The 24,894-nt window shown below is 40.4% G+C and overlaps 1 protein-coding gene across 1 annotated transcript; it reads right to left on the bottom strand.

Moving 5' to 3' along the window:
• Positions 1 to 1,969: 1,969 nt before the first annotated feature.
• On the bottom strand, positions 1,970 to 23,874 carry ZNF483 (zinc finger protein 483). The gene is made up of 6 exons (XM_025925509.2): positions 23,764 to 23,874; positions 21,391 to 21,932; positions 19,387 to 19,475; positions 18,328 to 18,454; positions 17,853 to 17,948; positions 1,970 to 13,875 (listed from the first exon to the last, which is right to left on the bottom strand). Exons 2-6 carry the CDS (start codon positions 21,776 to 21,778, stop codon positions 12,326 to 12,328), a joined length of 2,250 nt encoding a protein of 749 aa, XP_025781294.1. The 5' UTR covers positions 21,779 to 21,932; positions 23,764 to 23,874; the 3' UTR covers positions 1,970 to 12,325.
• Between the last annotated feature and the right edge of the window lie 1,020 nt (positions 23,875 to 24,894).

Genomic DNA, 24,894 nt, shown 5'->3' with positions numbered 1-24,894 from the left:
GTGGTGGGAGGAATAACTTCACAATGTATATGTACACCAAATCATCACTTTGTATGCTTTAAATATCTTACAATTTTGCTGATTTTTACTTCTATAAAGCTGAAAAAGTGAAATTTTGATGTGAATTATATCTCATTAGAGCTGTTGTAAAAAATTACACACATGTAACTGCAAACAATATTACATGAAGACACATGTTGTTTACAGGAACTTTTGTTGTCAGCACAGAAAATAAGGCACACCTGCATTTTTTAAAAAATGTTTTTATTAAAAAATTTTTTAATGTTTATTTTTGAGAGATAGTGTGAATGGGTAAGGGGCAGAGAGAGAGGGAGACACAGAATCTGAAGCAGGCTCCAGGCTCTGAGCTGTCAGCACAGAGCCTGACGCAGGGCCCGAACTGATGAACTGTGAGATCATGCTGGGGAGGGGCAGAGAGAGGAAGAGAATCCCAAGCAGGCTCCATGCTGTCAGCACAGAGCCCAATGTGGGGTGGATCTCACCAGCTGTGAATGACCTGAGCTGAAATCAAGAGTCTGATGCTTAACTGACTGAGCCACCCAGGCGCCCCAATGCCTGCATTCTTTCAAAGGGTACTGATGAGACCTATAAAGATTTGGGAAGTGAAGGCATCAGGTTCTCTGGAAGTGAGGAGGCAATTGGGGGCTAAAATGAAAGCTAGTGCTTAAAAATATGTGTAAGGATAAAAAAAATTAAAAAAAAAATATGTGTAAGGAGCAGTTCAAGCTCACAATGCCACTCCTACCTTACATGGTAAATGATTATCCATCCCTCCATAAACCCCCCAGAAAACCAGTATGATCTCTCACCAAGTGGAACTTGAGAGGCTCTTCAGTTGGATCCCCTGGCCCTGGAGGAAGGTGGAAATGAAATGTCAGGCTGCAAACAGATTAAGTGGAAGTCTATATAAGGGGGGTGAACTCTCAACTCCCATCCCACAATGCAGCATTTCTTCTGCCTATTCCACAATAGCCAGGTGTGTAGCCCCTGGCAGAATAGCTCCTTCTCTGGAAAAACTAGGTCCTTCTGGAGAAATTACACTGCTCCAAGGATGACTAACAGACACTGACATTTGGGCAATTTCCCCGAGGCGAAACCTAAGTGAACACCCAATCATCTTTCTGTGAAGCCCACAAATTGACCTGCTGCTCCCAGGTACTCAGTTTGTAACCCAGAGCCCCTGGACTTCAAGGTGTGAACACTCATCAACAGACTTTGGATTATCTCCCTGGGGGAAAGAAGGTATGTACTGGGCGGGGGTGGGGGGGGGGGAGCAGGAGGGTGGGCGGGGAGAATGAAAGGGTATAGTGATCAGGACAAATAGTGGCAGAAGCAATCTATGTACTCACAATGAGGGCAAGACAATTTCCCAGCCTCCTTTGCAGTTAGTGTCATGTGACTGATTTCTGGCCAATGGGAGAGCAAGGAAGTGATTTCTAAGCTACATGTTCCCAAAGTTTCTTGGTTAGAGCATTCTTAGCACCACAATCGTCTTTTCACAAGAAAAGAAATACCAAACTGTCCCATGTGCTAAATAAGTTCCAAATAATAAGACAGTAGTATCTGGTACTATGCCCAATAGTTGTATCTGTGTTTCTCTAAAATTTAAAATATCCTGGAATCCCCTAAGAATTCTCTACAGTGACCTGGGACACAGTGGCACCCATTTGGGACCCATGTATATAATGCTCCCCATTCTGGCTTTCTCTGCTTCTGGGACCTCCAGATGGTACAGCTACAAAACACTGGAATGCAACACAATGTAGGATGCCTGCTTGGGAAATGAACGGTTATCAGTTAAGCACTTTGATCTGCTGGGCTCTCTGTGGCTAGTACTGCTTACTCTGACTCTGTACTGTCCAATATGGTAGCTGCTGAAGGCTTCTTAGGACTGCAAGTACAGACAGTGCCACATTCTGAGGCTTAAAAAACTGAAGCAGAGTCAATGTTTTTCCATTAAACACAACTTTATTGTTTTTGTAGAACTACAATTCACTTTAACTGTTGCATCGCATAGGATGTTGTACTGTAATGCTTGTAGAGGGACGTGCATTATTTCTAGTATTACAGATAAACACTTCAATCTACACAGTTATCAACGGATTGTTTCAGTTCAGATGATTTTCTTCTATGCACTGAAAGAACATCACAATGTGTTTACTTGGGCATGTTATGTAGCTAGCACAAGTTAAAGCATACCTATGCAGACAGCACAGTTACAGTGACATCTATGCAAATCCTAACCACCAACTGAGATACTATTTTAACTTTTTTCTAGATAAAAAAATAAGGGAAAATATTTAAATTTCAAAATGAAGGCATGTTACTGAGGCAGAATTCAGTGCAATACAGAAGCTAGTACTACAACTAGTACAGGAAAGACAAAAGGGGGAGAGGGTATAGTGCACAATCGATGAATGGCCATTGCAACTTACTGCAGGCACAGCAAAATGAAGAAGCTGTTTGTTGTATACAAATGTGTTAGATACAGTAGACAATATTTAAGACAATAGCTAATATTTGTCATTTTCAGCAACAATCTAGTGAGTTTAAGTATTCTAACAGCAAAAAAAAAAAAAAAAAAATTCCACAAAATTAGTTATATGAAATGAGCAATTTCCATCAAAAAAATTTAAACAGTTTTTAACAGGATTTTGAACTTGTCAACTTGGCCAGCTATGCAATAGTTGAATTCTTTAACACATACACAAGAAATCTTACATGGAGAGACGATAAAAAGAAATTATGTTAGTTATGGTAATTTAGAAATTATGAAAGACTTAAAAAGACATTTACAAAAATTGAAATTTTCAATTAACTCTCTAAACAAAGTTGTTCATAGAATACAAGAAGTTTCTAATACTATCAAAGATCAATTGATTTAAAATTCAGAAAGTTCCAAGTATTTACTTTTAGCTTTGGATGAGTCATGTACTAAGACAGTGCCCATTGAAAATCTGGTACATTCTGTCTCAAAGAACATCCAAATTTACAAAGAAATGTCAATTCATTGCCTAAAAACTCAAACTCATGACAGGTATTTTTGACGTTTTTCCATCTGTCAAAGAAGAATTTCAGCTAGAGACAGAAAAACGAGTTTCTATCATAAGAATGAGACTCCAGCTATGTTAAGTCAAAAGACCAGCTGTATTAGAATTTTAAAGCAAGAGAATGATGTTTCCCTCATTGCTTTGTTCCAGTGTCTGATAACTCTTGAAAATATTTGTGTTCAGTTTTCTCAAGGAGACTCTTAAAGAGAGTCAAGAATACAGATGTTAAAATTCTTCAGTATATAATGTGCAAATGCTACAAAATTATCATTGCCAGGTTATGGAACTGGTGAGGATAATGTTTTTAATGATCTTGTGTTCTCTACCAATGTTCCTTGGTTGAGTTAGAAAAGAATTTTTACAAAGATTTCCTGTACTAGGAATTTCAATTTAAGGTTTTCTTAAAATGAAAGGAATGCTTGCCATATATTCAATAATCATGGACAAAAAGTGGCAGTGTGATTCATATTTCTCCTTAACTGAACGCTGCATGTGAATGAGCTAAATATGAAACTCCTTAGAACAGGAAAAACTTGTACCTACTTAGGTAAAATAATTTAGTTAAAATTGAAACACTTCATAATACAAATAAAAAATGACAATTGTACACATTTTTCTAACATTGGTCAATATGTAAATTTTAAATGTAATCAATAGTATTCTGTGTAAGTTGGATGCCAAAAAAGAAAAAAGCAAATGTGAAGAATGGTTTGTTGATTGGATAAAACTTAGTTTTATTTCCATTTCATGCAATTATTTTGCCAAATTTGATGTTCACAATACTGAGTGGACACAAGAGTTAGTGAATTTACTTAAATAATTTTCAAAATGATTGCTTTTGCTTCAAAATCAAATCAATTCTTCCAATAAAACAATGAGCAGTTTTGTCAATGTGGATGCAAATATCAAAGTAATGTTTTTGATATTTGATCCAGTTATTGGAAAACTTTAAGTACATTTACATTAACATCAAGATATGTTTGGAAGAACTAGGTGAATCTACTTTTCAATGCTAAGTTTTATAAATCTAAATATAGATCAAGTACTTCAAAGGAAAAATTTAGTATATGAATTAAGATGTGCTGCAACTTTTATACAATATACACTGGGTTTTGGAGACAATGCAAAAAATATGTCTCGTCAATTTTTACACTGGTTGTATGTTGAAATAATATGTCTCTAAAATATATTGTTCACCTCATCTGCTTTGCTTTTTAAAAGCAGCTACTAGAAAATTTGAAATTACATGTGTGGCTCACATTATGCTATCGGACAGTGCTGCATGCACTAAATGAAATACCTTCCATTCAGCTCTTTAGAGCCCTCTTCTTAAATGCGAATAGTCAAAGCTCTCCAGACATTTGAGGAAAGCCTCCAATGTGAAAGAGAGAAAACAGATTAAAAGCAACTCAGAGCAAAGACAGATAATGCAGGGAGCAGAAGAACATGGAATAAAGACACTATATTAGCATCCTCAGAGAAAAGAAATTCACCCATGAAACAAAAAAGGAAAATAGAATCAGAAAATGCACTTAGAATTATAAATGCGACAACACAAATAAAACATTCAAAACATTTAGTAGTAGAGTTGCAAGATAAAGCTAAAGAAAATTTCCAGAAAGCAAGATAAAGATCAAAGACATGAAGGAAGTGATGACAGGGAAGATGGCGGAGAAGGAAGAGCCAGGAACCCATCTGTGCACGTAGACAACAACTGTACTGGAAAAAGGTAGCTAGTGAGAATTCTGGAATAGAGGAAGTCTATTTTAAAACTTACAGCTCCCAGGGGAACTCCTGACTGGTACACTGCAATGATTAGTGGTGGATTCTAGCCTTCAGGACAGTAGGAGCCACTCATTCTCTACTGGCCAGCCCAGGGGGAGGCAGCTGTGGAGACGAAACCCACATCTGTAGTTGGGCTTGCTGGTGCCAGAGGAAGTAATAAAAACCTCTGTCTCTAAATGTCGGAGTTCTGGGTTCGGACTGTGGGTGGCCGCTTCTGATCATGAAGGAAGAGCACAGAAGCCAACTACCATTCTTCCAACCCCCACTGGCTCAAGTAGCTTCCAGAGGATTAAGGGACAGGACCTGGGTTTTTTTTAGACATTGAGAAAAAATTTGATATATGGGAGAATTTAGAATACCATGGACTCCTCCCAGGGAAATACAGAGTCAGAAGAGAGCTGAGAAAAGTTTAAGCATTCACAGACTGATCCCCAGCACAGAGACATGCTAAAACAATAAAAAAGACAACTCTGAAAAGAGGGAAAGCCTGATTTCCAGAGCTACCGTACTGTAAGATTCAAATGTTGAGTTTTCAACAACAACCAAAAAAAATCACAAGGCATACAAAGAGACAAAAAAGTATGACCCATTCAAAGGAATAAAATAAATCAACAGAAAATGTACCTTGGAAAGCCCAGAGGTCACACTTGCCAGACAAGACCTTTAAAACAATGGTCTTAAAGATGCTTTGAGAGCTAAAGGAAGGTTCTGATGAGGTTGGCAAATCCAGTGAGAAAAATGAAGATTCTTCAAAGAGAAAAAACTAGGGATTATGCATCCATTAATTACTACTTTAGAGGAATGCTCTCCTTGGTCTCATTTCATATGGGACATCTTGACAAACATCTTGAATACCAATGGCAAAAAACCCCAGAAAAGCTGCAGATATTTAGCAAAGCTTGTAGATTATCAGAACCACTCTGTAGGGGTAGAGACCTGAAGACTCTAACCTGGAAGGACCTCTCAACCTTAGAACCTATGAGAGAGAGAGCCCAGCAGAGAGATCTCACCAATGTTCTGAGGGTAGGAAATATTTTGCCAGTAATTTGCAACTTACTAAGCATCAGATTAACTCAGGAGAGACATTTCACAAGTGCCCTGGTTTGGGGAAAAGATCCCTTACATCAGATCATAGAGACATCCATATTTCCACAGAAAGGAGAGACCCTATGAACGTGCTATCCTGTATAGACAACAATTTGACGGTGTATTTCCAGAATCTTAAAATTTTTGTTTCTCTCTTTGCATCAAGCTGTTCCACAACGGAAAAACAATTCTGAGGAAAACACAAAACAAAAAAAACAGCAAAAACAGAAGTTCTCTATCAGCAAACACATGCACACATGAAGAACCTCTACTGGTTCCCCACTGCCCTGGTAACAAAACACAAACTCCTCACCAGGGCTGGAAAGAAAGGTCTTTACAATGCAGGGCCTGCACCGTGGCAGCAAGGAACACAACGGACTCCTATCCCCAAGCATCAGAGCCACCTTTCCTAGGTGTTCCCACGTGCTATGTTTACATTTCATTTTTAGCAATGAACACAGTTCATTTTCGCTGTTAAATGCAACCATACTGTGACCTGCAACCTACCTGCCCTCCAACACACATCAGTCTTACACATAAGACTGGATTTCTGCAGGAATATTCTGGGGAATATTCATTCATCTCATCTCTTAAAGTGCACTGTATATATGAAGCCTTAATAAACGTAGCATTTGTGAAAACGAACCGAGGCATATCTCATTTAATTGTGCTTCACAGATTGTGGTGTTTTTTGTTTTCACAGAGTGAAGATCTGTGGCAACCTGTGTTGAGCACGTCTACCAGCACCATTTTTCAAACAGCATTTGCTCGTTTTAGGTGTCTTATTTTGGGAATTCTCACAAAATTTTAAACCTTCCCATTATTATTATAGCTGTTATGGTAAACTATGATCAGTGATCTTCAATGTTACTCATGTAATTGTCTTGGGGTGCCAAGAACCACACCCACATAAGACAACGAACACCAACGATAAACGCTGTGCATGTTTCTGACTGCTCCATCGACCCTCTGTCCCCATCTCCCTGTCTTCTGGCCTCATTATTCCCTGAGACATGATACTCAAATTAGGCCAATTAATAACCCTCCAGTGGCCTCGAAGTGCTCAAGTGAAAGAGTCACACATTTCTCACTTTCCATCAAAAGCTAGAAATGATTAAGCTTAATAAGGCAGGCACGTTGAAAGCTGATAGGCCAAAAGCTAGGCCTCTTGCCCCAGTTAGCCAAGTTATGAACGCAAAGGAAACGTTTTTTGAAGGAAATTAAAAGCAGCGCTCCCATAAGTACATGAATAAGAAAGCAAGGCAGCCTTACTGCTGATATGAAGATCAAACCAATAACATTTCTTTAAGCCAAAGCCTAATCCAGAGCAAGACTCTAACTCCCCTCAATTCTCTGAAAGCTGAGAGAGGCGAGGAAGCTGCAGAAAGAAAAGTTTGAAGCTAGCAGGAACTGGTTCATGAGGTTTAAGGAAAGAAGCTGTCTCCTTAACAGCAAGCGAAGCAGCACATGCTGATGTGGAACCTGCAGGAAGTTATCCAGGAGATCTAGCAAGACAATTTAATGAAGGCGGCTACATTAAACAAATGATTTTCAATACAGACCAAACAGTCTTATAAGAAAACGCCACCTAGGATTTTCATAACTAGAGAGAAGTCAGTGCCTGGCTCAAGGGAAAGGCTAACTCTCATTTGGTGACTAATGCAGCTGGTGACTGCAAGTTGAAACCAATGCTCATTTACCATTCCAAAAATCCTAGGGCCCTTAAGAATCACACTAAATCTTCTCTGCCTGTGCTCTATACATGAAACAACAAAACCTGGATTGCAACACAACTGTTTACAAGATGGTTTTGTTTTGTTTTTTTTGTGAGCGAGACAGCATGCGCGTGCGAGCGGGGGCAGGGCCATGGGAGAGGGAGAGAGAATTCCAAACAGGCTCCCTACTGTCTGCACAGAGCCCCATGTGAGGCTCAATCCCATAACCTTGAGATCATGACCTGAGCTGAAATCAAGAGTCGGATGCTTAACCGACTGAGCCACCCAGGCACCCCTACCACATGGTTTTTACTCAATTTTCTAAGTCCACTATTGAGATCTGCTCAGAAAAAAAAAAAAAAATTCCTTCAAAGTATTACTGCTCAAAGACAATTTACCTGGTCACCCAAGAGCTCTCACGAAGATGTATAAGACTTGTTTTTATCACTGCTAACAGTATCTACTCTGCAGCCCCTGGATCAAGGACTAATTTCAACTTCCAGGTCTTATTATTTATTTAACAAACACGTTTTGTAAGGCTATAGCTGCCACAGATAGTGATTCCGCTGATGGACCTCGGCAAAGTAAATGGAAAACCTTCTGGAATGGATCACCATTCTAGATGCCATTAAGAACATCTGCTTAGAACTAGGGACTCTATTTTATACCACTAACGATAGCCAAAATGGTGGAAACAACCCAAATGTCCGTGGATGGATGAATGAACAAAATATGGTACATCCATACAATGGAACATCATTCAGCCTTGAGAAGTAATGAAATTTTGACACATGCTGTATCATGAACCTTAAAAACATTATGCTAAGTGTAAGAAATCAGACACAAAAAGACAAATATTCAAATTCAGAGAGACAGCAAGTAAAATAGTGGTCACCAGGGGCTGTGGGCAGGACAGAATGAGGAGTAACTGTAATAAGTGTCCATTTAGGATGACAGAAAAGTTCTGGAGATAGACAGTCATGAAGATTACACAACAATGCGAATGCACTCCATGCCACCGAATTGTACTCCCAACAAGGGCTAAAAGGCTCAACTTTATGTTCTGTGTATTTTACCACACTAAAAACTAACTCAAAAATAAGTAAATAAAAGTAGACTCACTGACAGGAGAAGCTTTTATCTTGTCCTGTGAGCTGAAAGAAGTTTCTTCAACAGAAACTCCGTAAGAAGAAACATTTTTAAAAGCAAGATCTGCATTTTAAATTAGAATGTGTTAAAGGGCTGATTTTAATACCCATCAATGTATATAAAAAGCATAAAGTCAAATACTGGTTAATAAAAACAAATCTATAAGGAATCAAAAAAAGTTTAAAATCTCTTGATGAGCTGATAGGGCATAAAAATGAATTTAAGTACTTGGATGATGGCCCAGATCAAATATCCTTTAGGCAATTACACAGAAGTAGTTACTGAAAGCAAGCTTTTGATAAATACCATGCAGCAGGGTTTGAGGTCACTCTCTGTGGCTAGTACCTGGTATTTAGAGAGTTCATGCCATGGCCGAGAAGACTTTTACGTAGACTAAAAACCATGACAACTCAATAAGGCAATTTTTTTAATGGAAAAAAAAAAACACTTGAATAAATATTTTCCCAAAGATTTATAAATAGTTAAAGAACACATGACAAGACTCTCACCATCATTAGCCACCAGGGAAATGCAAATTAAAACCACAAAGAGATACCATTTCAAATACCTAGGAGGGCTCTCATAAAAACAGATAATATAACCAGGGTTAGTGAGGATGTAGAGACACCTGACAGACTCAAGGCTTCAGCTGCCTCATCAGTTAGAAATTATTATTCAGACTCTGTCCATGAAATTCTTAAGAAATAATCCACTAACATCTACACACTCTATTCCTTTGAGGTGTAATTTTACAATGAAAACTTAACTGAAGAGTCACTCTGTATGATTTTTACATTCTTTTCCTAAATTTTTCTGTCAATGGAATCTCTTTAGATTTTAGGATCTGTATTTCCCAGATTGTATGGGACCATACAGTGCTGCTCAGAAAGCAACATGATGTACTCGCTTGAGAAGACAATTTGGCAATTTCTTAAAAAGTTAAACAAAAATTTACCAGATGAGTCAGCCACTCAGGCATCTACCTAAGAAAAATGAAGACATGTCTACACAAAGACTTATACATCAATGTTCAAAGCAGCATTCTTTTTAACAGCCAAAAATTGTAAACAACCCAAATGTCCTTCAACTGGTGAATGGACAAAATAGGGTATACCCATAAAATAGGGTATTATTTAACAATAAAAATAACGGACTGATACACTATAATATGAAATTAGAAACATGTTAATGAAAAAAAAAGACCACATATGACCCCATTTGTATAAAATGTCCAGAAAAGGCAACTCTACGGACAGCGTAAACCGATTAGTGGTTGCCTGGGACTAAGAGTAGGCATAGGGATTAACTGTAAACAGGCACGAGGGATCTGAGGTTATAAAATGTTCTAAAAATGGATTACGGTGATGATTGCACAACTCAGTGAATCTGCCAAAACTCAATTATACCCTTGAAATGACTTTTATATGTAACTTACACCCCAAAAAACTTGTTAAAAAAAACTATGTTCCAGATTCCCAACAATGGTATAAAACATCCTCTTATGAATGTTGGAGAATGTTGGTAAACATCCTGGAACAAGCCTCTTCTCAAGAATTTTAAATACTTCCCTTCACATACTCTATCTTTTCAGAAAAAAAAAACCAAACCAGGGTTTATATATGTTCACAAAAAACACTGAGACCAGATTGAATGATTCTCATAAACCATATTCCTTTCATGGCTAGAATGTCTCTGGTTGGTCCACTGAGCAATTAACTATGCAGATCAATTTACCACTCAGCAGTATCTGAACTACAAGCTTTGGGGTGGGGAGAGTTGGGGTACAAGGAAGAAACCAACAGTATAATCCAGAGGTAGCACTGCAAACCCACACCTATTAAATCACAGCAAATATTGCTGAGTCTCCAGTAAGCATGAAAGTTCTTCTTCCATAAGCCAAAAGTTTTCTGGTTTCATTCTCTTTCATATAACAGCTGCCTCAAACTTCAACTTGAGGAACTTTTTAGTACCACTGTTGAATCAGTAGGGCACCTCCAGAACCCTATCACCTGAGACGTAACCCAAATGGACTCAGGGCTCTAGTTCCTTTTTCAGTTAGAAATTGTTATTCACACTCCACCAATGAGATTTCTAAGTAACAATCCACTAGTATCTGCACACTCTATTCCTTTCAGGTCCAGTTTCAACAAGAAAATGTAACTGAAAAGTTTTTTTTTTTTTTGATTTCTACATTCTTTTCCTGAATATCCGTATCAATAGAGTCTCTTTAGATTTTAGGATCTGCATTCTCCACATGGTAGAGGATCATAGTATCAAGTTCCTATAGTGGGCAAGTCAGGTCCTATAAATGAGAGAACTTGGCAAGTAGAAGAGTGGATTCCCCATGTAAAGGCAGCAGGCACCACACCAAACCAGCTGACTACTCCACTGAAATATGGGCCAGCGTGGTCACCCCTTGCAATTTTTCAAGGCAAGCCTTTATTTTTTTAAATATGAAATCTAATTTTTAAATGGTGACAACTCCACCAACATACATACACACATCCCTTATCGTGCAGACCAACGAAACCATATCAAATGGCCCATTCTTAGCTCGTGACCTTTGCCATACACAATGTTTGCACTCCAATTACAAGGAGCTATACTTACTATAAGCAAACTTTTAAAAAAATATAATTCTATTTTGCAAAAGACAATCCATCCAGAATAGCTCTGCTTTCAGCACCCATTTCTTCCCCTACCACCCCCCTCCCCAGCCCCCAACCTATTTTCCGAGGACTGGTACTCTCATGGCTGAGATGGCTCCCACGCATGCCCTCTAGATTCCTAAGCCCCTTACTCAAAGTCCAGAGGAAAAAACAGGTTGGGATACTTTGTCCAATTAAAATGCTCCCTGAAAACACACCTGCGTGAGCTTCACTGACTTGTTCCTGCTGACAGTCTAGGGATTTGGCATCAAGTATTCCAAGAGTATACTTCGTTCTCACCATGCTAGAAGCTCAGGCTCTTGAGTAATTTCCTACCACAGAAACTTGAAAATTCCAACGAGCCAAGTGTTTAGCTTATTCCCACAGCTTCAGAGAGGATCAGAGGTAAACTCAGAAATCATGAGCCTCAGCCACTTCATTGTACCAGTAAAGAAACTCAAATTTAGAAAGGGCAAATGACATACCCCAAGGTGATATAGCGAGGTGGTTGGCAAACTGGAACAGAATTCGACCAGTTCTTGCTAGAAGCTAAGAGAAACCTCTTGAAGAGAAATGGTTAAGTGGGTCTTGTGCACCGCTTCTTGCTTTTTAAATCTGCGTTTGGCCTTTTAGAATCATTGCCCATCTCGCCTGCGTTCTTCACTTTCAATGTGACTTTGCCAACCCAAATTAGGATTTGCCAAAGAAGCGTGCATGGGAGAAAGTGTTTTTCCTAGCTGCCAACCCATCAAAGTTGTGGCTGCAGATCAAGGCTGTGGTAGTTTACACCCCAGGTTTTTAATAAGGGACAATTTGGTGAGATTCCACCACCCCCACCCCCCACCCGCACCCCCTTACAGTATTTCAAGAACTACTCTCCAGAGTGAAATCCCCGATGTCTGATGAGGCCTGAGTTACTCTTAAATGTCTTTTCACATTCGTTACATTCATATTCTCTCCTTCCGGTATGAATTTTTAGGTGTTCTACCAGGATTGAGCTGCGGCTGAAGGTTGCTCCACAGTAGTTACATTCATAGGGCTTCTCTCCAGTATGAATTCGATGATGTTCATTGAGAGATGAACTCTGACTGAACGATTTTCCACACTCTTTACATTTATAAGGTTTTACACCAGTATGAATTCTCTGATGACGACTGAGGAGCGAATGGGTAGGGAAGGCTTTCTCACACTGGGTACACTTGTAGGGTTTTTCTCCCGAATGAAGCCTCTGGTGATAAATGACAGATGTAAAATGGCTGAAAGTCATCCCACAGTCATTACACAAATAGGGTTTTTCTCCAGTGTGGATTCTCTGATGTCGAGTAAGGCAAGAATTCTGTCTAAAGGCTTTTCCACATTCACCACATTTATAGGGTTTCTCTCCAGTATGAATCCTCTGATGTTTGGAAAGGGATGAGCTGTGACTGAAGGACTTTCCACAATTGTTACACGTGTAGGGTTTTTCTCCAGTATGAATTCGCTGATGTTGAATAAGAGATGAACTGTCACTGAAGGGTCTCCCACATTCTTTACATTTGTAGGGTTTTTCTCCAGTATGAACTCTCTGATGTTTAATGAGGTGGGCACTCAGGGTGAAAGCTTTTCCACAATCATCACATTTGTAGGGTTTCTCTCCACTATGAGTTCTGTGATGTGGCGTGAGGGATGAACTGTCACTGAAAGCTTTTCCGCATTCATTGCACATATAGGGTTTTTCCCCTGTGTGAATTCTCCTATGTTTGGTCAGGGAGGCACTATAGCCGAAGGCTTTTCCACATTTGCTACATTTGTGGGTCTTCTCTCCCATCTCAGCTCCCTCATCTTTATCTGAGGATGCATCTTGATGTAGATTTTTCCAACATTTTTCACATATAGTGCAGTTTCTTCTCTTAGTAAGGGACAAGCTTCGTGTAAAGGCTATCCCACAGTTACTGCATTTCTGGGCCTTCCTCCCCAAATTCCTCCCCATTTTCTGATGTTTCTGATGTTCAGTAAGAGATGAAGAGTGACCTAGGGCTTTCCTGCCTTCGTTACATTTCCGTGGCTTTTCTCCAGTGTGTTCTTTGCGGTTCATAAGGTCTGAATGAAAACTGAAGGGTTTCTTGCATTCATTATACTTCCGAGATTTCTTCCTTAAGTAGACTCTCAGATGTTTAATTATGTCCGAGGTTTGTTTGAAATTACTTCCAAAGGGGCTCTTATCTGGGTCAAATTCCTCACCCTTACTGCCTCTCCCATGAGTTTTCTTTTGTGTGACTGCGCCTTGTGAATATTCCTTACTGCTACGCTTCCGGGATTCTCCCATTAAGCCATGATCCCCACCCATTAGGCATCTTTCTATTATTTTATTTAAAGTTGATTCATCCAGGAGAGCATCTTGATTTTGAAAGGATTCCTTCAATTCACCTCTAGGTTCACACTCTAAAAGAAATAATAAATAGGGTATGTCCTGTTGCAGTAAAGGGAGCTATCATATTTGGGACTGAAACAGGAATACAGATAAATAGTAAGGACTATGAACAGTAGGTACGTGGCTTGGACAGTTCTCAGAATCTTACAAAACAGAGAAGAGAAAAGTAATATAGGAAAACTAGGTAAATATAGGGATTAGGAAAAATGTTGAGGAAAATGAAGAATTTATGCTTTATAGTTAAAATAAAGCTGCATGTTCTCACCCTCATTTCAAATTTCTGTAATATGTTCAAACTCACTCTCTCTACAATCTACCCTTTTTCCAAATAATGGCGACAGTGCAAACATTTATTGAATACTTAGTAAATGCCAGGTCCCACATCCGGCACTTGTATTTCACTTAATCTACACAGCAACCCTATAAAGTAGGTCCTGTCATTATCCCTATTTTGTGGATGTGACAACCTAGGCACATGGACTGTAAGGAGCTTACCCAAAGTCACATGTAAGTGGCAGATTTTAATCTAGTCTGGCTCCAAAGCCCATAATTTATTTTTAACCATTTTATTTATTTTTTAATGTTTATCAAAGCCTATACTTTTGATCCCTATACTACACTGCTTCTCAAAGCAGCCAAATAGCACTAAGTTTATAGAAAATGTTAATCACATCACAGACATGTAACATCAACTACGCTAGACTTTCACACGTTACCCCAGTCTGGCCCTATCAATCTTATGGATACACTCTACTCAGGCATCCATTCGCTGTCCCTACACACTATGGTGGTGTTCTCAATCCTATTCTCTCAGTCTTTGTACTACCTGAAATGCAATCCCAAGCATTCACTATTCACTATTCAACTATTCACTGTTACAAACACATAAATTTGACAGGGCCTAGGGTTCAAGTCCCACAATCTCCACAGCCTTCTCTAATACCATATTCTATTTACACCCTTCTCAGAACTTTGAATTCATTTACTAGCCATCATCATTCAACTTGGCTCTTAATCATAAGATCACACTGTCACTTTCGTAAAACTATTATTATTTTAATGTTTATTTATTTTGAGAGAGAGGGTGAGCACGAGTGGGGGAGGGGCAGAGAGAGAGAGAGAGAGAGAGAGAGAGAGAGGATTCCCAAGCCGGGCACAGGGCTCAAATTCAAAAACCATGAGATCACGACCTAAGCCAAAACCAAGTCAGACACTTAACCAATGGAGCCACCCACATACCCCTCATGAAACTATTTTTCAAAGCACTAACTATAAAATACAAAAATTCTATTACCCAGAAGCTAACCAATGTTAAAAATTCTGTGTATTTTTTAAAGACACTTTTCTCTATATTTTAAAATAAATCTTTTGTATACATTTAAAAGTAAAACCATGTATAACATGGCATTACTTTTTTCATTCATAATTCCTTCCCATCTCATGGATAATGCTTCGTAAGAATAATTTGAATCAGTAGTAATTCATCATTTAGATGCATTACAGTTGAGACATTCCCATACTGAATGTTTATCAAATGATTAATATATATTCAGAAAACAGTCATAAAAGTGGAGTTACGGAACCAAGGGTAGAAAGGTTTTACCACCATATGAAAGATGATGAACACAAGTATTTGAGTCCTCCTCTCTGGTCAAATGATCTTTCTTTAAATCTTTACAAATTTGATGGATAATAAGTAGATCTGCTGCTTTAAATGTATATTTCATTTTTGACCAGTGACTGGGAACATTTTTTCAAATTTGCAGGTATTTAAATTTTAGTTTTGTCAGTTATTTTTAATTTTGTCAGCTATCTGCTCAAGTTCTTCACCCATTTTTCGAACAGACTCAGCATTAGAAAAATCAGTTCCTTGCTGATTTACTTAAGTATTTTATGAATTATAACTACTGTCTCTGCTTTGTCCGTCATCTCCAGTCTGTTGTAAATAACTTTTTAAACAAGGTGTACATCTACATGATGGTTCTGGGGTGGAGAGGTACATATTTATATCATTTATATTAAACATAATATTCTTTATTTGTGTATCTATACTGAAAAGAGCCAACAGGTTGACTTTGGTTAAGATGGAATAGAGGGGCACCTGGGTGGCGCAGTCGGTTAAGCGTCCGACTTCAGCCAGGTCACGATCTCGCGGTCCGTGAGTTCGAGCCCCGCGTCAGGCTCTGGGCTGATGGCTCGGAGCCTGGAGCCTGTTTCCGATTCTGTGTCTCCCTCTCTCTCTGCCCCTCCCCCGTTCATGCTCTGTCTCTCTCTGTCCCAAAAATAAATAAAAACGTTGAAAAAAAAAAAAAAAAAAGATGGAATAGAGATGGGGCGCCTGGGTGATTTAGTTGGTTAAGCGTAGGACTTCGGCTCAGGTCATGATCTCATAGTTCGTGGGTTTGAGCCCCGTGTCAGGCTCTGTGCTAACAGCTTGGAGCCTGGAGCCTCCTTTGGATTCTGTGTCTCCCTCTCTCTCTGTCCCTCCCATGCTCACGCTCTCTCTCAAAATTAAATAAAAATATTAAAAATAAAATAAAATTTAAGAAGATGGAATAGAGGTAAGGGGCACCTGGGTAGCTCAGTCAGTTAAGCATCCAATTCTTGATTTTGGCTCAGGTCACTATCTCATGGTTTTGTGAGTCCAAGCCTGTCAGGCTCTGTGCTTACCCTGCAGAGCCTCCTTGGAATTCTCTCTCTCTCTGCCCCTCCCCGCCTTTCCCTGTCTCTCTCAAAATAAATAAATTATATAAAATAAAAGGTGGAACAGAGCTAAGTGAAATTATTTAATATAAAAAAGTATTGTAATAAATTATTTTTAAATGTAAATTTAATACATTTATTGTTAAATATAAAGGAAGGATAAAGAAAAAAAATGTAATCCCTCAAAGATAACCAGGGTGAACATGAAAGCTCTCCAGACATTAAAAAAAGCTATCCATAGCTATATACTTAATACCTGTACATGTAACATTTTTTTGCTTTTAACAAAGATGAGATTATACTCTACATATTGTCCACTGGATGAATTCCTACTTTTCCTTCAAGATTCAACTTAAACGTGAAAAAAGCTGTCGCTCCTGTATTTCCCACTGTTCCTTACACATGCATTATTATAGTACACATCCCGTTACTAACACCTTTTGTTCTGATACCCATATTATAGCATCCACACAGATGCACTTCACACATCTCCAACTCTGGGACACTTACTTACCAGTCCCTGAAGCTGCCCTGAATATCCACCACCACATTCATGCCAAGGCCACTTTCCCATAAGCCGCTCCCAGTCCATGGCAAGTACAGCAGGGACACTTGGGCAAGTCCATTTCTTGTGAGACTCAGGAATCTGACGGGCAGGTGATTCCAGTTTTTGGCCTTGCCAGAGCTTTTTTAAGTTTATTTGTTTGTTTATTAATTTATTTATTTTGAGGGAGAGCACAAGTGGGGCAAGAGCAGGGAGAGAGAGGGAGAGAGAGTCCCAAGCAGGCTCCGTGCTGTCAGCACAGAGTCCAATGCGGGACTCGAAATCACAAACAGTGAAATCAGGACCTGCACCAAAATCAAGAGGTGGACGCTCAACCAAGTGAGCCACCCAGGCGCCCCCTTGCCAAAACTTTCTTAAGCAGCACTGCAGTCTAAGATACTTCCTACCCAACCTTTCTCCCTTCCCTCTCTCACTCACAGACGTTACAGTCACACTATGCTCTTGAAAGCTCCTCTAGCCTCTTCCAATAATCCCCATTTTCCTTCACTGAAATTCTCCCCAGTAAGTCTCTGGCATAGCTAATCGTGTCTTGGCATCCACTTCTCAGAGGACCTACACCAACAGTCTCCTCACTAAAATGAATATTCCAGGAAGGCAAGGGGTATATTCTAATCACCTTTCCATTTTAGCATCTAGCCCACCCAACATTTCAAAAGCTCTTCACAAATGACTTGGCTAAACAACCGTTTTAATTTCTTTATCTGCTTTTCACCAACTCACCTGGTCTGGAGCCTTTTGAGACTTCTTTTTCCAGTAGCCATGGCAGTTCAACCCACTTAAGCTGGGAAATCAAATCTAATTTGGACACTGCAAAGCCTGCTCATAGAGAAAAGAATACCAAATGACTGTTTTCTGCATAGAACAAAAATGTTCCAACATTCACACACAGCCTCTGGTTCTCTAGGGAAAAGAAGCTTTCACATACAGACATCAACACTGGAATATGAGGAGGAAACCAAGGAAGGTATGCCCCTTGATGACAGCACAGTGATACTCAACATTTCCAGCTCAATAAAGCAGAACTCTTTTTTTTGGAGAAAACATTGCAGAAAGTACATTTTCAGAACACACTTTTAGGATCAGTCATGGTCAACCCTGCATGCCTAGCCAAAACAGTTAATAGCATTTACCTTTCAATAATAGTGAACAAAAAGATACACAGCTTGTATGTTAGATCATGAAGAGATATCTTTACCCAAAAATTCTAGGTTCCTAAAGTTCTCCAGTAGCACTTCCTTAAAGAGCTCCTTTTGATAAGGCTCCAGTTTTCTCCACTCTCCTCTGGAAAAGTTCACAGCCACATCCTTGAATGTTATGGACTCCTAATGAACACACAAAACACAGTCTTTTTGCATCGGCTTAACATTCACAGGTCCTGGGGATTAAGAACTGGGTATGCTTTTGCGAGCTATTATGAGTCTATTTTAGCGGTATTATTTACTATTGTGAATAAGAATTTTTTTCTAACCGATAATTATTGGTCTATAGAAAGCTTATCGACTTGTAACCAGCCACTTTTCTCAACTATTACGAGTTTTAGTACTTATTCAGTTGATACTCAGAGGTTTACAAATAGACCTTGTCATCTGCAAATAACACACGTTTGTCTCTTTCACACCAATACTTACCTCATTTCCTTTTTACCTTACTGCATTGGCTAGAATATTCAAGAAATACTCATTAACAGCAGCATGATTAGACAGCCATATCTTTTTACAGGAGAGTTGCTTTTTGTTTTCCAACACTGTTCAGCTAGAGTTTTACTGTGTTAAGAAAATATAACCCTATTTCCACTTGACTAATTTTACCAAGAATAATTTAAGAATTTTAGTAAAAATATTTTGTTGGTTTTTTTTATAATTTTTTTAAATGTTTATTTATTTTTGAGAGAGACAGAGTGCGAGCAGGGATGGGCAGAGAAGAGAGACACACACAGAACCTGAAGCAGGCTCTAGGCTCTGAGCTGTCAGCACAGAGCCCAAGGCGGGGTTCAGACTCATGAACCATGAGATCATGACCTGAGCTGAGGTCCGATGCTTAACCGAATGAGCCACCCAGGAGCTCCACAGAGCTGTTATTTTCATTAGAGTCAGACTTGTGACAAATTCTGGTAACTGAAATAAAATAGCATCTGAAGAATGAGCTCGAAGAATATGAAGAAAAGGGAGACTGTCTTCTTTAATATTTTTATACCACTCTGTAGGACCTCAGTAAGTACTCACTAAAGAATGAAAACCAGTGAAGGGAAGCTTACCCGGGACTCAGCACTTGGAAGGACAGAAACCATTTTATTTTCTTCAGGGTTCTCCTCTTCAGAAATAACAGACTCTTGAGAGGCTGGATCTAAGAAGGGGAGAGAAGAACACTCTGGTCTTTCAAATGTGTTCCTCAGACTAGAATTTCTTACAGGTCTCTCTGGATAAAAACGTCAGAAGAAACAGTTTTTCCCTACTCTTTAAAACAGAGATAAAAGCCACAGATACACTCTTAAAATCCAAGCTCTTGGGGTGCCTGGGTGGCGCAGTCGGTTAAGCGTCCGGCTTCAGCCAGGTCACGATCTCGCGGTCCGTGAGTTCGAGCCCCACGTCAGGCTCTGGGCTGATGGCTCGGAGCCTGGAGCCTGTTTCCCTGTTTCTGATTCTGTGTCTCCCTCTCTCTCTGCCCCTCCCCCGTTCATGCTCTGTCTCTCTCTGTCCAAAAAATAAATAAAAAAACGTTGAAAAAAAAAATAAATAAAATCCAAGCTCTTTCCCCTACCCCATAAAAAAGCCTTTCGATTCCTAAGCTCACAATAACTGATTTCATTCAATCCATACACCTACAGTTTTATGAATTTAAATGGCATACTAATTATTCTTTTAAAATATTCATAGGATGTTTTAAGGTAAAAAAGCATTTTGTTTTATGTGTTAATTTGTTTTCTTCACAGTCCTAGCACAATGCCTTGTAGAGTCATTTATTGAATGAGAGAACCAAGATGGTCTCAGGAACAGACCCTTCTTCTGGGGTCACCAGCAGATTCCTAAAGACTGAAATCAGGAAGCCAAACTATCAACTAAATATATTACATACCTGGCAATGTCAACAGCTCTTCTAATAAGAGAAAAGTATTTTTTAAATCATGCTTCACTTTCTTATGAAAAGAATTTTAGGCAGCTTATTGATTAGACAATCAACAGAAATTAAGAATCAGAATTATATAATCAAAGAGAAAGAAGGGACCATTTTAAGGAAACTGTTCTTACAGAAGGCTAAAGCAATCAATTCATGAACTTCTTTACTGCAGGGGCTTCCATATAGAGGCCCTAATTTTGGAGAAGCACCACACTGCAATGACAGACAAGTGAGAGGAAAGTCAGGAAACCCAAATGTTGAATATGCCTTTAGCTGTGCAAGCACAATTCAAGTCTGTGGTGGTAAATGCCACTTCTGTGGAACTCTGGGTAGAATACAAACTTGTACATATGTGTTGAGAGTCTTATGGTAACTCATATGTTACACATATTTGGAACATTGTAGGATATTAGAGGGATTTTATAAAAGCTGAACCACATGCCCTCAAAGGGCTATTCACCCTAGAAGTCTTTTTATCCATATCTTACAATGATAAGTTATAATTCATAGTTTATACATTTATAATAATGTAGGCATAAAAGTATAAGTCAGCTGTTCCTCCCTTAAGGCTGTGAACTGCATTATCCAATAGGGTAGCTGCTCACCACGTAAGGCTATTTAAATTTAAGATTCAATTCCTTATTTGCCTTCGCCACATTTCATATGTTCAACTTGAAGAGCAAAACCGTGCAGAACACATTTCCATCATTGCAGCTATCGGGCAGCCCCGTTCTGGAAACGTGCTCCTGCACCCGCTGAAGGCAGAAGTTGAGGCCTGGGCAGGATGATATGCTTGTGACTCCAAACACATTCAGATAATTTCCTTCTCTCCCATGTTCTAAGAGTCCCTCTTACTCAAGGGGAAGAGGAAAGAAATTAGTATTATGCCTTGACCTGTTTAACCCTCACAAAAGACTTAGAACAGACAGGAACCCCTTTTTTACAGATTAAAAAAAAAATGAAAGTTCAGAGAGGTTACATAGCTTGCCCAAGATTCTACAGTAAAAGGTGAGGCTGATCCAAACCCAGTCCCAACCCCAAACCTGGACTCCTATTTTAGCAATCAACTGCTTTCTTTGGAGGAGTTTACTTTCACACCTTGAGGAAATTACTCCCTCTTCCTCCCACCATCTATGATTCTCACCTTCCTTTTCTTCAAGTGTTTGGGTCAAATCCTCTATGAGGGTCACTACTTCCTCACTACTCTCAGGACGTTGTGACTTTACCCATATCCTGATCTCCCCAGGCAAAATGGTCAGGAATTGCTCAAACACCAAAAGCTCTAAAATCTGTTCTTTCGTGTGGATGTCTGGTCTCAGCCACTGAATGCAGAGCTCCCAGAGCTGATTCAGGGCTTTTCTGGGTCCAGCCACTTCTGAGTAACAAAACCACCTGAACCTCTGTCTAAAAGTCTCTGGGTCAGTCGCATCTCCTCTCCGGATAGCTTCTTGATCCCCAGGAGTATCCATTCTTAGGACCTTGTTTGGTTCACTTGAGGCCAGAGTTTGAGGGTCCGGGGAGATGGCTGTCATCTCGTCCAAGGTACTACAGCTTGCAAAATGTATCACCAGCAGGAATACAGTCCCCTTCAGGCTCTAGGTGAATTAACAGTACAGTCCACCGACAGGCACTAGGGACAGCAAAATATCAAGGATTCCAGGCATTCAGCTTATGGTCTTGCAGAAACTGTCAAGAAATAAAAGATATTAAACAGGTAAAACAATTACTTCTAAAAACATTGTTCTTGGTATGGTTCACAGACATAAACGTACATAGAGGCCAGCAACAGCCCTGCCCAACTGCTACATTAAAGAGCAATTTTCTTTGTGGGGGAAAGGCTGGGGAGTTAATTTAAGGGTAATTAAAGATACCCACCAAGAAAACGGTTTCTTCAGACTAAAGACTCTTCATAAGCAAAACACATCAGAAAAGGCACACTGCTAGAAGAGAATCCAGTCACAAATTTATTCTATTCCTCCTGTCCTGTTGCAGTGAATGGCCACATATTCCCAACAGGTGTTCAACTCAGAAGCCCGATTTCGTATTTGCCTCTCAAACTTCTCACGTAATCAACAACCAAGTTCTGGCAGTTTTATTTCTTAAAAACCTCCCCATTCTACCTTTTTTTTTTTTTAATGTTTATTTATTGTTGAGACAGAACATGAATGCGGGAAGAGCAGAGAGAGAGAGAGGGAGACACAGAATCTGAAGCAGGCTCCAGGCTTCAGCTGTCAGCACAGAGCCTGATGTGGGGCTGGAACTCACCAACAGCAAGATCATGACTGGAGCAGAAGTCAGACCCTTAACCGACTGAGCCACCCAGGTGCCCCGATCCTACTTAAACTACAAATGTACGGGTACCTTCAATCCAGTCTCATGCTGCAGCCTAAGGATCCCTTCTAATTTGCAAAATAGGGACCTATCACTCCCCAGCTGTCTCAGGGTGAAATTCAAATGCAGAGGCCATGTATTGATGATCTAGAGACCTGCCCTGAGAACCTCACCTCTTGAGCTCTAGCTGCCCCTGATGGATGCTGCAGCCATAAAAAAAACAAAAAACAAAAACTATATCCCCTTTCATCCTTTGCACTAGTGCTGTTCCCTCTCCTAGGAATGCTGTCTTCTTTCTCTGCTACCAAACTTTTACTCATCCTTCAAAACGACTCCTTTCAACTGTCACCTCTTGCACAAAGGTTTCTCTGATGCCCAAGTGCTCTTTTGCACAGAGCCTATCGTGTGTTACACGCATGCTTTCATTCTGCAAATAACTGGAGATCAGGAAACTATGACAAGCGTGGAGAGATCTGGTGGGGTCCTCACCCTCAGAGAGCACCCAGGAGATGAAAATACAGTCTGAGATGTACTACATTGCGGCAAGTGAAAGCCCTCTCCTCCTACTGCAAGTATACCAATAATTTCCCCACCTCTGAGCACAGAGCCCGGCACACACGAATGCATGACGTCATTTATTCCTTCGCCAAATATTAGGCACCTACCACGTACCTGACGCCGCTCTGAGCACCTGGGGCTCTGTGGTGACTAAGACACTCGTCTAGGTCTCCAGGGAGCCTACAATAGAAGCTCCGCGAAAATATGACGCAGGCAGGCAGAAGTTCTCAAAGGGGGTGGGGGGCGGATGAAGACGTGGTTATCACGACTGGAGGAGGAGTGCTAGTGGTACCTACCTAGCGAGTAGACCTAGGGATGCTGCTAAACATCCTGCAGTCACCGCAATGCTCCCTTCCCCCACGCACACACATAAAGGAATTTTCCCGCCGAAAAAGTCCGCGTACCCAAGTTAAGGGAGAATGGAAGCAGGGAGGGGATGGAGGAAAGCTCCGTCATTCAGGACAGTGCCCACCTCCCCCAGAAGCTGCAGCATCGGGAGTGCACTGGGAGATCGCTCGGCTCCCCACCCACCCACCCACCCCACCAAGAATGCACCCAGCCCGGGTGCATCCTTGCAGCCGGCGACCTGGCCGCGGCCGCCAAATCAGGGGCCCGGGACAACCACTACCTGCATTAGCACCCGCAGTCAGGACCAACGCCACCGCAATGAGCTTCTAGAAGCTGGTCCTGCAGGAGCTGCGCGCGCAAGCCCGCGAAGAGCCACTGCGCCTGCGCAAGGGCGCAGAACTACGATTCCCGGAATGCGTTTGTCCTGCTTTGCGAAAGTCCTGTGTTTTCCATAGGCTCCCACCTGGCCTGTTGCGCATGGTCATTGGGAAACGGCTGGTGGGCTCGGCCACAGAATTATTGCTGCGCCAGAGGCCTGAAGGCCTAGAACCATCTCAGGTTTTCAGATTTATGATGCTCGGTCTCCTAGGTAACCTCAAACCATCCCTCCTCCTTCCTCTCCCTACCCTTCCCTTAAATCCAGGCTGGAAAAACCCACTGCAGAATGCATATTAGTGATGCATTCTATGTAAGCCATAATTAATGCCACAACTCGAATTTAACAAATATTAATTTTATGACTTTCACACCTGCCACCATGGTGCAAACCACCATCATGCCTCCCCTGGATTATTGCAATAGCCGATTGAATGCACTTTTCTTCCCTTGTCTATTCTTTACACGGCAGCGGGAGAGATGGTTTAAAAACGTGAAACAGATTATGTCCCTCCTCTGCTTAAAACCCTGAAAAGGTTTCCCATTTCACTCAGAGTAAAAACCCAAATTTTAACAGTGGCCTACAAAGCTGGATAGAATCTGATCGATCACCCATAACCTCCCTGACCTCTTCCTGGACTTCCCTGCTCCGGTCACAATGACCTCCTTGCTCTCTCCTTCCAACCTGCCTGGCATTTCTGGCTGCATGCTCTTGCTGTAGGCAGCTATATGGCTCACTCTCCTACCCTTTCGTATCATGTTCTTGGTGAAGCTCTCCCACCACCATAATGCTTAAATTGGAACCCATCCATCTCCACTCCTGTTTCCCTTCCTAACATATAATTTTCTAATTTGTTTACTACTTACTGTCTTGTTTTGTTTTTTGTCTGCCTTCTTCACTAGAATACCAATTCCACAAGAGTAAGGATTTTTATCTTTTATCTTGTTCCATGAGAAACAATCTCCAGGCCTTATAAAACAGTACCTGGTGCTTAGTAGGTGGTCAGTAGATTTGTTGAATTTAGAAATGGGCGCT

The sequence above is a fragment of the Puma concolor genome, chromosome D4, assembly GCF_028749965.1.
Source record: "Puma concolor isolate L17-30 chromosome D4, mPumCon1.1.hap2, whole genome shotgun sequence".
Lineage (NCBI taxonomy): Eukaryota > Metazoa > Chordata > Mammalia > Carnivora > Felidae > Puma > Puma concolor.
Note: the sequence above shows the minus strand (reverse complement) of the source record. Positions and strands in the feature narration are given on the sequence as shown.